At 40.8% G+C, this 15579-nt stretch overlaps 1 protein-coding gene across 1 annotated transcript; it reads left to right on the top strand.

Annotated features, from left to right (window-relative positions):
* Positions 1–4337: 4337 nt before the first annotated feature.
* Positions 4338–7361, top strand: CUNH2orf50 (chromosome unknown C2orf50 homolog). The gene is made up of 3 exons (XM_026079034.1): positions 4338–4582; positions 6476–6515; positions 7170–7361. Exons 1-3 carry the CDS (start codon positions 4338–4340, stop codon positions 7359–7361), a joined length of 477 nt encoding a protein of 158 aa, XP_025934819.1.
* Positions 7362–15579: the final 8218 nt, after the last annotated feature.

The following is a 15579-nucleotide window of genomic DNA, read 5'->3' on the forward strand; positions in this document are numbered from 1 at the left end:
ACTCCTCTCTTTGGTGCTCAGTGTTTTGTCACTGACCATTTAACACCCTGCTCTGCTACCCATTGCCATTACCCCTTTTTTCCATCTTCTATTCTTCACTGACTTGAAGGATCTTCATTCATTTGAGGAAGATGATGACAATGAAAATATAATTATTCAGAAACAAGAGCAGCAACTCTGCTCATACTACAAAACCTATATGGGGGTTTCAGTCTCATCAGTGAAGTGGTGGAGATCTTTCAGAGTGGTGATCTGCTCTGAAAAGCCAGCTTCTGGAAAGCCACTGTCTCCTCCAGCTCATGATTTTGTTCCTGCCTCTCAATCATACATGCCATACATCCTCTCCCTGTGCTTTTGAATTTGTGTTTCTTAAGTCTCCACAAACAACCCTTAACACAACCCTTCTTACAGGAAAAATGCTTTGCTGTCCATCAAATTGCTATCAATCACACCTCTCAGAAATTCATCTTGCATAGCTAATATGATATGGCTTTTGCAGGTGGGTTTTGCTGAGAGACAGACAGCGTAACTTCTCTTAAATTCAGCAACAGATGCAGGAATAGGAGAATCCAGAAATCCTTCCAAGTTCCTCTTTCATGCTCTAAACTGTACCAAACATGGCACAAACATCTGATAATACTGTCCTGAAAGTTTAGGAGAAGAAACAACTTTTGTAGGAAAATATCCTAACACAGTACTAACTTGGGAAAAAAGTGTAAATATAACAACACTGGATGTATATTCTAGAAGATCTGGACATAAAGGAAAAATCTGGGAAACGCAAATGAGCTTAAAAAGATTYCAGACCTTATTCCTGCAACTAGAACCACATGCGAAAATCAGATCAGASTTTCACTGACATTGATAAGGCCCATCCTGTACCAACATGCACCTCAAAGCAAAACAGCAACAAAGTGATCTGCTGTTTATTACTTCCCCTCTGTAACAGATGTATTCTTGCATTTAACCAAGCATTTTCCAATAAGTTTTTCAGTGTTTTGGAATAAGCCTCTGAAGCACCTGTCTTCCAGTGAAATTAATGAAGATCTATTCCTGGGCTTCAAGATGCTTACCATAAAAACTCAATCCTTAGGAAATGCACCTCAAAAAACGCCTCTGGATTAGGACATCAAATATTGGCACATATAACCTGATGTTCTTAAGCACTGCATAATTTAAATGGTCAGTTTTGAGAGAGGTGTATTTTAAAAATAAGGTAGCACATATTAACATCAAACATTAGCTCATGCCTTGCATAATTTATGCTGCAATACCCTCTTGTGGTCAAATAAAAATGATTTATCTAAACACTTGAACATTTTTCCTCCATAAAAAGCCCCTTTAAACATTATTTCCTGCGGGGGGGGGGGGGAACTCGCATATAATTTTTCACAGATGACTTCGTAGTTCATATCATCACTTGTCTGGTAGTAACAAAAGAATAACCTCCGTTAAGTTCTTCCTCACAATGAGAGGCACTGACACTGCTAGTCAGATAAACTAATCCTTAGACAAATTCCTAAGCAAAAGCACTGTCTCCTGCAGTGATGCTCAGAAAAAAGTTTCATGTCTCCAGACAGAAAAAAGAAAGACACAGTTTACATAGATATCTACAGCATCATGTCACAATAAACACCAACCTATTCTGATAAAGGATAGAAAGAAGTACCTAGTGAATGAGCCACATCAATTCAAATGAGCGCTCTGCTTAAGTGTGCCAAGTTATTCTAATGACCAATAAAATCCTAAACTGGCAGATGATAATATGAAGGGAAACAGCATAGTATCTGCAGAAGTTCTGCTGAGCCATTAATCTATTAAATAGCCTAAATGAGCTACAGGTACATCCAGTAAGGAATCTAGAGCAATGGCCAGAAACCTCACCCTTTCACTCACCTTGACATGCTCTAATGGTGCATAACCACTCCCTTAACAACTTCTTGTCCCAATAGAAAATGGGATTTTTTTTTTAAATATTGTCTCTTCACAGTCTGTTTTTGGAACAGCAGATATGCTTTAAAGTCACATTATTATTAAATTTAAAAAAAACTCCTTTATTTAAGCAGTCATGAACCCATTCCTACGTATTATTTCCAGAGGAACAGCTGGAACACTGTGAAGCATCCAATCCCTGCACATAGACTCATAGTTTACATTTGTTTAAAGCTCAAAGTCCTAATTGGCAAAGATTTCCCTCTTTTCTGAAGTTGTCAGGTCTCAGTCCACAGACCCGGCTTTAACCTATGAGTTGTCTTTCAGTAAGATGATCTGGAGGCACTTTGTAGCCCTACAGCCGCATCAAAGATGGGGGAGATACGACTCCTGCATCTGTGCAGATGCCCAGTTACAGGAGTACACTTTGAGCACCTGCCTGTCACCTTTCCATACAGTCTATTCAGTGACTACGGGTAGTATTTGGAAGCTATGCACCCAGCTGGACAACTAAAAACCATTTTTAGTTTATTATTATTTTTATTTGCAGGAATGGACTTGAAGGAAGTATCAGAATAAAAATAACACAGAAACTTAGTAAACCAGAATTTAAAAAAAAAAAAAAAGTTCCATGCACAGGAACAGACTTTATACTGCTGTTTCAAGCAGCTGCATTAATAGCAGCTGGCAAATGCTGACTTCTAAACAGCAGCTGGTACATCAAATGCGCCCCGCTTCCTATTGGGATCCATTGCTGATCAGATCAGGAGCCTAAAATCCTACATGCATTGATTAATGCACTGGATTTCCCAAAAGTGCCTCAGCTTCCTTGTAAAGCTGTCAGATGCCAATATAACCCATTCTGCAACCAGCTACGCGTGCTCCAACTTGGAGAGGACCCTGGAACCAGTGCAGAAGGATAAGCAAGTTGCATGGGAGGACTAGAGTCAACTATCAGGCCTGGCTGGCAAACAGCTCATTTCATCAGTCTATTACAGTGATGTATGAATACATGAGTTTCTTTTTTGCTTTTTGGCTGAAGGGATGGAAAACACTGTTTAAGTTTCAATTATCTCAGAAAAACAAGCAAACAAAGAAAAGGCGAACTGAAATTTCATTCAACCCAAAACCAAACATTTTGTTTCAATTTGGGATTTTTTTTTACTTCTTAAGTTGGATGCATTTCCAGTTTGCAAAGTCAAAATTATTTTTCAAAACAAAATATAGAAAAATTTCATGTTCAAAAATGTCTACATGAAGTGCTTCACTTATCTTATAGTTATAATTATTTGATGAGAAATTACTTGCCAAATTCAGCATGCATTTCTAAATACCCCAAACAAGTTTGCCAAAAGAGCCTTCAAAACTAGACTAGAGTTCACAAGCATTTACCAGGAAGATGAGGCAAGAGACTAGAATTCATCTGGAGCTAATCCACACTACTCAAAAACAAGTCAGTTAAGAATTTAAGAGGAAATTTATACTTAAAATACTCCGATTTCCTGAGAGATCAGAAATACTGAAGAAGGAAGTGACTTCATACCACAAAAGCCAGGCAGCCCGACGATAAAGACAAACACTGACATTTTGGCCACTGTTTTGAAAATTCTCACTTTGTATCCTAATAACCCTTTGAAGTTACTGAACAGCTACTTCTCCTGGTTGCTTAATGTCCTTTCCAGATATCTGTAAGTGCTTAAAAAGGGCTTTTGATGATCTCTGGCTGCTCCTTTCTATAAAATCTGAAATTAAGGAGCTTTCAAAGCACAGATGAATTAAAATACCTTATTTTAAACAAACAAGCTCTGCCCCAAACACAGTTCAGGGTTGCAGCAGCTGTCCACACTGGGTTTCTGCTCCCTTTCTGGGCAATATTCACGGGCCAGACTTGTTTCCATTGGAGACAGTAAACACACAGGGARAAGCAGCAGCTTTCAGGGGATTTTGCTTGTGCTGCCGAAACATAATAAAAGCCTCCTGGCAAGGGCGGCAGCGCTCACGGACAGGCTTTGCTACACTACCAGGCTCTGCTGTTCTGAGCATTTTGCGCATAGGGTGGCCCCAGCTGCAGTCTCACAAGCAGAGGGTTTGCTGGTTACTGCTGGAGCCTGATGGCTTTCAGTAATGATCGCTCCTTACGAAATTGTTACCGTGCAGATTCCTTCAGCGCTCACCCAACGGAGCAGCATAAACCAGTAGAAAATGCTTGTTAAACAAAAGAGAAGCAAGAGTGCCGAGCATTGCCTGCCACCGCAGGCGTCTCTACTTTCTCAAAGTGCTTCAAATCAGCAGCCAAAAGAAAATTTTAGGAGAAAAAAAGCTTTGAAAGCATAAGCAATAACAGGTTTAATTTTCCCAACAGTCCCAATATATCCAGCARTTCTGGGGGTATATTGGGTCTCAACATGGACACGGTGGGAACCAGTTCTGGACTAAGGAGAGCTACTTTGGCCAGGTCCCGGCTGCCAGGAGCGCCGCGTCGCGGGGAGCCAGCATGCCCCAGCCGAGCTGCTGCTGCCCCACTGGGCTGTGTGCAGCCCCCAGCTCAGCCCCACATGGACGGGCAGGCCACCCTGCAGCAGAACCTGGTCCAAGGGGATAAGATCTGGAGAGAGGTGGTAGAGGCTGAGCAGCGAGGCAGAAAAAGCTGGTAAGTAACTCGCCGCAATTCACATCTCTTCTGCTCATCTTGGCAAGGGTACCGGTGTCTCTTGATAGTCCTAGGGCCTGATCCAAAGCCTGCACTGGCAGGGGAAAGTTTCCTCCTGCTTGGGCCTTGGGTGAGCTCCTAACACCYTTCTTGCTAATGTTATATTGTCTCTGTCTTCCTTTCCTTGACAACTTCTATACTAAACAATATCTCCTGGCACACTGGGCTTAAGCTAAAATAGAGATGTGAAGAACTGAATGCTCAGTATCTTATAGCTTTATAGAGATATCCACAACAAGGATATAAATGTGCCAACCTCTATAATTTATTGCAGACACACTGATATTATCGCCTCTTTTCTCATTCTTGGAAATGGCTGAGATGGAAGTTGAACAGAGTGTTCTGCCAAAAAATTATTTTGTATTTCCAATCTGCAAATCTTGTGAGCATGCCCCACAAGCGATATGCAGACAGGAAAATCCCATTGTTACTAGTGTATCAACAGACTGAACTGCATACGTACAAGCTAAGCTTTGACTGTGTATGCAGCAGTGAGCTGAAGGAACCAGAAGTTAAGATCTTCTCTTCCTTTGTCGCATAAACTTGGAAAAGTGTTTATGTTCATACTTCAGTACCCAGCATGAACGTGCCTATTAGAAGAATAGCCCTGCTAAAAGTAAGACCAGCTCCAGTTGTGACAACACATCAGCCAAGCAGACAAAAGGAAAGGGAGGAGAAAAAAACAGTTCCCTCTCAGGACTGTTTAGGAAGAAGGAAAAAGACACCTCCTGGAAACCCCTTGTCCTCCGCCTTCTGGAGAAGGTACAAATCAGGACTCTGACTCACATAAAGCCAGGGCTGTGGTGGCATTTAGGGATGTGACTGTCTCCCACTTGTGCACCCAGACCCTCTGCCAGCAGGCCTGGCTCATCCATAGCAAAGGCTTGCCCACTGGGTCTCATAGTCCTGGGTATTAGTGCAAACCCACTTCCATGGGTAGTTAAGCTAACACACCATACAGCTGATGCTCATTCTGCTCGCCCTTCTCAGCTATGAAGACAGGAAACTCTTGTAAAAGGGTCGGACAGACATGTGAGGGACTGACGTCGCAAGCCATTGTAGCAGGATTCATCAGATTCATATGCTACAGTCTGATGAGAACTGCCCTTCAGCTCCACATCCCTGGCCCAGAGATGATGATGGGGAAAGGCTGCTATGTGTTGCCAGGCTGACAATAAAAAGTGGGTATAGATGAAAGGCAGAAACCCAAATATTTCTCAATAATTAGCATCATGTAGTAACACCCAAATCTGATATGTTCATTTAGTGCCTGGCACAGTGAGATAAACCAATTTGGGACCGCTATGTGTGCAGATATACCAAGACATAATAAAAAACACAACAATAATAAATTAGCTTTTATTTGCACTTAGGGTATATCTGCACTGGACAAGGGAGCGCAGCACAAATCCAGTGGCCACCATGTCCACATGGTACAGTGCAGTGCTGTGTAGACTGACTAGCTCAGCTTTCAACTTTAGCATTAAGTCTATAAGCTTAGCTGCAGCACTGCATAAACACAGCTAATCAGCTCAGAGCGTCAACCCTAGGTGTCCCCTGATCTTTGGTGCAAATACAGCTTTTTTCTCTACTGGCCTTCACCTGCTTAGTTGCAAAACACTCCTAATTTAGTATGAGTTCAATATGGGAATAAAGAAAACCCTGGGCTTCACCACAGAAAGGACAGGTGTCACTACCAAGAGTTTGCAGGTGTAAGAGGCAGGCTGTAAGTATGAAATGGAACATTTAAATAGACTTTCAAATGTGAGCAACATTAGCTACTTTATTTAATGACAGGAAATATAAAGTTGCATTTTTTACTTCTATTCCAAGGTACCAGAACTGGAGTTTCCTAAAGGACTATGACCAAATGGTAAGTTCCAAACAAACATCTAACTATAATCCAGGCTTTTTCTGGTTTGTAACAGTTTAAAGTAGGCTGATATTTTAAATTGAAGCGTACTTAGGCATAATTTGTCAAATGCTTTAAGATAACATCTTTAGGAAAATAAAAGAGAACAGAAGTGACATTCATCTGCTACCTACACCACAGAATACACATGCATGTGTTCAATCTGTTTTAGTAATTAGCAATTCCATAGAAAGAGACGTGCTAGAAGAACCAACTTCCTAGGAAGAATTTTATAAGATAATGTCATCATGCTAAAATCCAAGTCACTTACTAAAAATGAAGCAAACTAAAACCTCTCACATCACGACCATTCTAGAGCAGCTAAATTCTGTCTCAGTTGCCATTTTATGCAATATAGTTGAAAATGATTCCTTTGTCTGCGTTACCCTACTCCCACGAAAGACCATGGGGAAAAATCATCTTACTGTATTTCTGCACCATTGTCATGTACGTTCAGTAAGCAATGTATTCAATTTTTAAGGACATCTAAAATCTCAATCTCTCATCAAAAGCAATAGAGTTGATATTATTAATAATCTCAATAACTTGTATTTTTTAACATGTGGTCAATGTAATTCTGAAAACTTTAGCATTAACAGTGTTTGTTTTATCAAGGGTAAGAAAAAGGAGCAGAAGCCACTGCCAGACTATGTGCCTGTGTTTTCGGACAAAGTTCCCAACTCCACCAACCAGATTATTGGCAGTCGAATGAATACTGAACTTGGCAAGACTCTGGTAAACATGGATTACTTCTTCAGCAGCGGAAGACGAAAGAAGAAACTTGAGGATGAGCTCCTGCCTTCCTAGTGCTTAAGTAAAAATATCAGTAACAGCAAGTTCTAGCTAACAGACTTCTTTCAGACTCCACAGCATTGAAGTTAGCAGGTAAAAAAATTCCTCAATCTTTTACATGGAGACTAATACTACTGCTGAGCATGGAATTTTTTCATGAGCAAAGATGGATGTTCTCCAACAATGCCTTGTGAGACGATCCTCTATATATTTGACGCAGTCAGGCCATATACACAGTTATGATCACAGATCTCATAAACTTCTACTGTAAGTCTACAGTAACTTTGCCACTAACATCAGAAAGAACAAGATTACAGCCAAACCACAACTTCTTCCTGAATTTTTATCTGCTGAAAAGAAGCAATTAATGGAGACCAGCTCAGATGAGTCACAACATAAACAACGTACTTCGAATTCTGAAAGTCTGCGCACAGAATTGTTTGCAAGTTGTTGCATTTCACGTAGCTAGCCAAGGATTCCTCACAGCATCTGTCATCTGCATGCTTAAGCTTGCTCTAAAGAGTAAAAGTTAAGGCACATAAGACATGTTGTGTGCTTTTTTACCGCTTCCTGCTGAGGGAGGGAGACCACATTTTTTTCCACATTATTTTTCATTTTCTCGTTTTTAAATTTCCTATTTCTGCTCTACACTCTGAAATTCCCTTCCTCCTACTCATCTTTTCTGGTTTAGCTGATGGACGCGCAATGATAAGGAAGCAGGCTTTTACATTTTAATAGGTTCATCATTCCTAAAACCTGTGGTTGCTCAGGGAAATCATCATCATGCTAAATTGGATACAATACCTACAGCACGTTCACTACTACATCTTCATGACACAGATGCAGACTTTGCTTATGACCTGACATTTTGTAGGGAAAAACAGTAATCAACAGAACATGGAGTATATAAATACAACGTCTGTCATTTGAACCATATTAAGCTTTTTTAAGATTATGTTCAGTCCTGTGTGAAGATCAGCATAGAAGATGATTAGCATTGCCCTGATACAGCAGGCTGCAACCTCTTGTCAGACTGAGGTGGAGAGATATTTATCTATGCTTTTGTAGCTGAGGCTATCTATTTCTGAGGTTACACTTCAGCAGCACAAGGCAGTGCAAAAGCATAGAAGGTGATATAGAACAGTGGGATCACTATCAGGATCCAGGTGGTCTCTGGAAAAAGCAAAAAAAAAGTTGTTTTGTTGAAGTGATGGCACCAAACAGTCCTCCTCACGGCCTCCCCAAGGTGGGGAGAACTGGAGGACAAAGGCTTTTGAGATGACAGCTAAGCTGTCTCAAGAGCGAGGAAGATCACGTCAAGCAAGCAGCCCAGGGGTGCACTGACTCTGTGCTCCCCTGTGCAGATGCGGATATCCAATTGTAGTAGATAGAACTGTGTTCAGATGCACAAAACAGGAACATACACTTTCAAAAAGGCCTCTTTTTTCAGCTAAAACACTTCCTGCTCTCTCCTGAGAGCAGAAACTGCACCAGGAATTGCTTTATCTTCAAACATCTGAACAAGGGAGACAAGAGAACAGAGTAAGCCTTTCCTTGTCCCTGTGTTGCCCAGAGCTTTTTCCAAAAACTGCACAGGCCTTTGAGAGGCTACTTATTTACTGGTGGTTGCATAATATTGAAAGTTACTATACTTATGTGCCTTATTCTGAGATAATACTAAGCAGCCTCAACTCTTGCTAAGGGGTCACAAACTCTATGGCAGATGCACAATTATCTGTCGGGCTCAAGCGCCTATTCATGATAAATGAGAATATCTCATTTATAAAGCATGAGGGTTTTGTTGTTCAGCATGAAAGCATGCAAAGTGCCTTGTTTCCTAACCTCCAGATGGCACTCACTCCACACCAAGTAATCTGCTGGAAAGGACACTAAGTTATAGCAAGACAGTGTTACACAATTCCTTCCTAATGTTAAGTGACATTAAATAGTTCCAGATTCTCAATTCTTGTCTGCTCTGTGTGAATCTGGAGTAACTCTCCCGGAGAATCACTCCCAAATGGAGTGTACAGAAAGGAAGACAGTCTAAGTAGTGCATGATTTAATCGTCGATTAAATCCATGTTACTGAGCACTGGCACTGTTTCAGCTGAAGTACTTTTCCCAGTTCTGGGCAGGACACAGAAGGTCTTGGCCTGAAGATGTGGGCCAACTAAGTAGAGCCTAGAGGATCAATCATGGTAACTGGAAAATATGGCTTATGAGGAAAGATCAAAGTGGTATAGTTTAACTTGAAGAAGAAAAAGCAGACTGGGAACAGGGTAACAGTCTTCAGATACATAAATAGCTTTGGAATGAAAAAAGGAATAGATTGTGCTTCATGTGCATGGCAGACAATAGTAAAAATAACAGGATCTAAATTACAGCAAAGAAGCAGCATGTTAGCTATTAGGGAAGCTAGTGGTAAGGATAACACAGCACTGGAATAGATTCCCTGAGGAATCTCCATCGTTGAGGGTTAAATGAACATATCCATTAGGAATTACATATTTAATGGGACTTGTCTTTTAGTGTATAAACGGGATGACTGTCTGAAGTACTTTACACCAATTCTCTGATTTATACTAGTCACTGAGATCAGAACATGCTTTGAAAACATTTTTTAAAAATATGTTCAAAAATAATTGCAAGAAAAAACATAGTTCCACTAGACCAGGTTTAAATCAATCATACCTCTAAAATAAAGATTAATCACCTAATTTTTTGTAGAAATCATACTTCTAATTCTTCCAACTACTTGTAAAGAAAATGCTTTCCAGAAAGTGCAGCTGTGCCTCTTTTATTCACATAGTCCCACTGAAATCCAGCAATTATCTGAGAAGCTTGGCCAGCGCCCTCCCGGCAGCCACATAAGAACACTTTCGAAAGAGCACATTTATGCCTTTATGCCACATATATGGATGGTGGTAACTAATTTTCTTTCATCAACTTCAGGATGCCCTTACTAATACAGTGTAGTCCTCACTCTGCTGTCTTTTCTCAGATAAAGCACCTGTTGAAATGCCAAGCAGTTCTTGTAGAGGGTGCTTGTAATGACTACAACATTTATACAGCACAGTCAGACCCAAATCCTTCAAATCCTCCTGCACTCCTACTCAGCTTTACTAACACAGGTCATTTCAGTCAAACAGATCACAACAGAAAAGTTCAGCATATACAGAAATTTGGACTAGTGTGTAAAGCTGTGAAGGTGAATCTGGGTGCACATGTCAGAATCACCTTCCAGTGCCTCTGTGAGCACAACTCACCTTTCCCGGCAGGAGGCTGAGAAGGTGCCTGCAGAAGGACAGGCTCAGAGGACAACATAAGCGCTGATAATACACAGGAGGAGAGAAGATGTGGGTCTCCAGGGCTGTAAAGAGCATCAGGTGGAATGGGAGATATCTAAAGGAAAAAGTGCTGTCATTAGTGGTCTAACACACAAAAAACAGAGGTAAAAGCCATGTCAGTTTTGCATAAATCCGTGACCAAGCACTTCACAAGCCGGTAGGTATACCTGGACTAGAGCCAAATCACAAAAGGATTTTCAGCTTAATCATGGAAGTGGGCAACCTTGGAAAAAGTAGATCTGTGCATTGTTGCAAGATCACAGCAACCCAGAACTCTGCTGCCAATTCTGATGTGAAATTAAGCTAATACCTTGACCTTCTGATTAAGCTAATCGAAATGGCTTAGAAATGCTGGTGGGCAGCAACTGGATATTATTGGTTCTTTTCACCCCAAGTCGCAAAACTCCTGTTCATTTATGTTTCCTGCTGAAATCATTAACAACTCTAAGCATTGACATCTTATCAATTATCTTTGAGGATAGTGACTGTCTAGAGAATGAAAGTATCCCAAACAGAAGAGGCTTGATAATCCTCATGAGATGGGAACACTGTACAGAGCTGGACACAGTAATTTATTCAATTATTATGCCTTCCTTGGAATGGTCAATTATTTAACGCTGCTGCAGTTACACCTCCTCTGTCACCCAGCCTGGTGTTTTTGAAGGTAGTTTTGGCTCTTTCTACCCTGTACAGCAATCTTCAGAACAGATATTTGGGGAGTATCTGAGGTCCTACCCAAAACTGCCTCAGAAGCTGAGCGTAGAAGGCACACAGGCATTTTCCATACTACATTTTCTCCCCAAGTCTAACAATCATTTATCTTTTACCATAATTAGCTTTGCCAACTAATCCTGGCTTACATGATCACAGTCCAATAGAAAGACCAGATGAAATAACAGCTTTGAAATCTGTAAATAATCAGTGGAAATTCCATTTATTAAAGAGACTGTGTAGATGTTAGCTGTACTGTAAGCTTCTTGTAAAGAGTTCTTATGATGTGTCACTTATGCTTCACAGTTTTATAAGATTTTTTTTCCATTTGCTGCCAGATCACAAACAACATGTTTAGACAATTCATTCTTAATATTTCTTCCAGTTAAAGAGCAGAAGTGGGTAAGAATATTAATCTAATTCTTCAGTTAGATACACTAGTGGATTTTTAAGTATTATTAATTCTAACTGGGTCCAAAGACGTTCCTAGTGTAGTGCCTCCAAATTTTGTGCATTCTCATTTCAAGCTCTGCTCATAAAAAAATAAATAAATAAATAAATTGTGTGAAAGGACACTGCACTTCCGTAACAAAACATAGTCTAAGTTCATACAAATCTATATTTCTTATATTTTTAGAATAGTCTTTGCATGTAGTTCCCAGCAGGCATCTTAACGATTAAGTTTTGTTTTATGAAACTGGTGATGATTGTACATCCAATTGTGTGTCTTGGAAACTGTACTTAAAATAGTTTCTGGGCCTTTAAATTATGATACAGTAAACAAAACAATTGAATGGATTTTTCTGCAGAAAAGGGCTCATCATGCTCTGAAATTTTTTGCATAAACAGTAAGATTGCTGCAATAGAGAAGGGAGAAGATAGTTATGTATCGAGTTAGATGGACAATACAGGCCAGCTCCAGGTTTCATGTTTGTATGTATTATACCCACACACGTTTGCTTTCTGTAAAGAACACTATGTAGAACAAAAAGCTCTGAACTGAAGTTCATCTTAAAGCAGACAATTAGTCTTCTGGTTCACAAGAAGAGGGTTTTTTTGTTCTGTTGATTAAAAGAAAAAAAAAACGCAGTAATTTGTCTGGGCCTCAAGCTGCTAAGTCCTGCCCAGACAGAAACGAGTAAAACTTCCCTAAAATAGGATGTCTGCCTTAAAAACTCTACTTGCTATTCTGAATCCATGTCAGCTATGCTTTTCCCTCTTCAGAAACCTTCATGTTTGGCTGGATGAATTCCTTGAAACCCAGATGCTYCTCTAAGAAACTCAGGGGATCTGCCAAATGCTGAAGGGGCGCTTGCATAGTTCTGTAAATTGCAGCCCTCAGTCAGGAACGCACAGATGCCATAGACTGACTTCATCTTGTAACCTTCTCAAAGCCTCTCACAGAAGTTATGTGTATCCACAAAACCACTAGTACTTAGAAATGGGATTTCCAAGTATCTGGGGTTAAAGCCTCACCTCAGTATAACACCTTTATGGCAACCTGACAGAGCAAAACTGCTGCAAATGTCTCTTCTAGGAATGTCTCTTCCCCTGGCTTCCAGGGCAAAGCCAAGAGGAAACTCTCGGTTAGCATAAACTGCTTGATATATTGCATTAAAAAGTATTGTGCAAATGTATAGGCACAATTGCTATGAAAGACTGCTCTACTCATCAGTAAAGAACAAAGTGAGGAGACCTGGGTTTACTCCATGACTTAGGCCTGATCACTTCAAACTCTTCTTGTTTCTGCTTTCCTTATTTACTAATCCCAAATTATCCTCATTGAATTTACTTTTTAAAATCCATGAAGTAACAAATGCATACACGCAATAATTTATTTTAATTAACGATATTGCTGCAAATGAGAAACAAACTAAATTCACAATATATTGTATAACCATCTGCAACTATCACCATGTTTACTAATAGTTACGATTATCTCTCTTAAAAGCCAAATGCACTGAAAATACAGAAAATGTTTATATAAACTCTCACACAGCAAAACTTAACAGCATGCTGACATGTTGCTAGCTCTGTCATGGCTCTAATAAGCCTCACTGTCCCTGCCCAGGGCCCAGGACCCCTTTTCAGCTCAGCCCAGGGCCAAATTTGCTGGTGATCCTGACTCTTGGTTGAACTTGGCCACAATCCCTGGGTCTGTCCCGCTCACCTTGCTTGGGTGCTGTGGAACAAGGCCCTGTTCAGCAAGGCCCCTGCCCTGTCAGCTGTGTTATCATGCTCAGCTCCCAGCTCCCCGTCCCTTAGGAAGGATTGGCCCTTGCTGCTCCCTGACACACTCTATCAGTTCCCATAGGATCACTCAATTGCTTTACACTGAAAAATATGAAGGCCATGGGGGGAAACCAGTGCATTGTGTTGTTTTGTAGCTGCTCCTCAGTGCTGGCAGATCTACTTCCACGCTCTGGGAGAATCAGGAGGCATCACATACTAGGAGTTTAATAAACTCTGCCAAATTTACTCACTGTCTCCATTCTTACTGGAGACTATCCGAGTAGCTCTGAAGTAAACATGGATCTAGAAGCCAGTTCAGATCCAAATGCTACAGCTCAACCTGTCTCCTGGTTTCTCAAAGTACAGTTTCTACATAAAAGGGACAATTCCAAGTTTAACAAGGAAATCAATTTAAGAAGGTTCAGTAGAAGTTAGTGAATGTATTTTCTTTATCTTTTTTCCTCCCTTTTTTTTTGGGGGGGGGGCTTTTTTTAGGTTTTGGGTTAGGTTTTTAATTGTTTTTTTTCTTGGTGTTCTAGGTTCTTTCAATGCTACTTTTTAGCTAACCATATTATTTTAGATAACATGCCAATACCCAGAATGGCCTCAGTTAAATTCCTCTTCTGAAACTGAATAAGCTATTTCACAGAGCAAATACTGAGTCAACAATTTGTATTTCTGCTTACAGTACTTTCATTCAATTTGAGATGCTTCTGTTCAGCCTAACATCCAGTAAGCCTTATATAAACAGCCAAGTTCTCAGTTTGCCACAAACATATATAATATTTTGCACACAAAACCAATATCTACATCCAGCCTCCAATGTTTCTTTTACATTCCCATCACACACACTTGTACAACATAACCTCAAACACGTAACACAAACAGGAATCACAGAGTAGTGGCAGCCAGAAGAGACCTCTGAATGCCTCTAGTCCACCCCCCTGCTCAAAGCAGGGCCAATGCTGACATTAGATCAGATTGCTCAGGGCCTCATCCCGCTCAGTTCTGAAACCTTCCAAAAATGGAGATTCCACAACCTCTCTGGGCCCCAGTTCCAGTCCTCCAAACGTGGTCTCCAATGTGCCAAAAAGAATGGAAGGATGACTTTCATATGACTTGCTAATACTGCCCAGGATGTAACTGTCCTTCTTTGCCAGAAGACCACAATGCCTTCTACTTACTTTTAATAAACTTCACGAGGTTTCTGTTAGCCCATTTTTCCAGCTTGCCAAGATCCCTCTGAGTGGCAGTGCTACTGTCCAGTGTGTTGACAGCTACCTGCAATTTGGTATTGTCTGCAAATTTGCTGAGAGTGCACTCTACCCCTTCGGCCAGCTTGTTAATGAAAAACATGAAACAGTACTGACTCTTGTAGCAGCCCCTGAGAAACACCGCTCACCACTTGGCCACCCATTGGATGTTGGCCTGCTAACCACTATTTTCTGAACCTGGCTGTTGTCCACCGACAGTTGTTGTAACTCTCCCATTCTGTCCATTTCTCCTCAGTTCCACTGCAGGGATGCTATGTGAGAGTATGTCAAAGGCTCTGCTAAAGTCAAGGTAAATAGCATCCACTGTTCTCTCCTCATCCATCAGGTCAGCCATCTCATCACAGATGGCAATCAGGTTGATCAGGCACAATTTGCCTTTGTTAAATCCAAGCTAGCTGGCTGTTCCCAATCGCCTTCTTGTTCCATAATTTTCCTGAGAACTAAGGCTAGGCTGACCAGCCTGTAGCTCTCTGGATCCTCCTTCTTGCCAACAGGCATGATATTTGCCTTTTTCCAATCATCAGAAAATCTTCTCTGATTACCACAACCTTCAAAGGTGATAAAGAGTGAGTGACCTTGCAATGATGTTGACCAGCTCCTTTAACACCTTCAGATGCTTCCCACCCAGTCTCATGGACCAGCGTATGTCCAGTTCGCTTCCACATTCCCT

Source organism: Apteryx rowi, unplaced genomic scaffold, assembly GCF_003343035.1.
Source record: "Apteryx rowi isolate R43461 unplaced genomic scaffold, aptRow1 scaffold_114, whole genome shotgun sequence".
NCBI classification, from domain to species: Eukaryota; Metazoa; Chordata; class Aves; order Apterygiformes; family Apterygidae; genus Apteryx; species Apteryx rowi.

Coding starts and splice junctions, on each gene's coding strand:
- CUNH2orf50 (XM_026079034.1), top strand. CDS start 4,338: ATGGACACGGTGGGAACCAGTTCTGGACTAAGGAGAGCTACTTTGGCC. Junction 4,583..6,475: donor CAGCGAGGCAGAAAAAGCTG/GTAAGTAACTCG, acceptor TTCTATTCCAAG/GTACCAGAACTGGAGTTTCC. Junction 6,516..7,169: donor TAAAGGACTATGACCAAATG/GTAAGTTCCAAA, acceptor TGTTTTATCAAG/GGTAAGAAAAAGGAGCAGAA.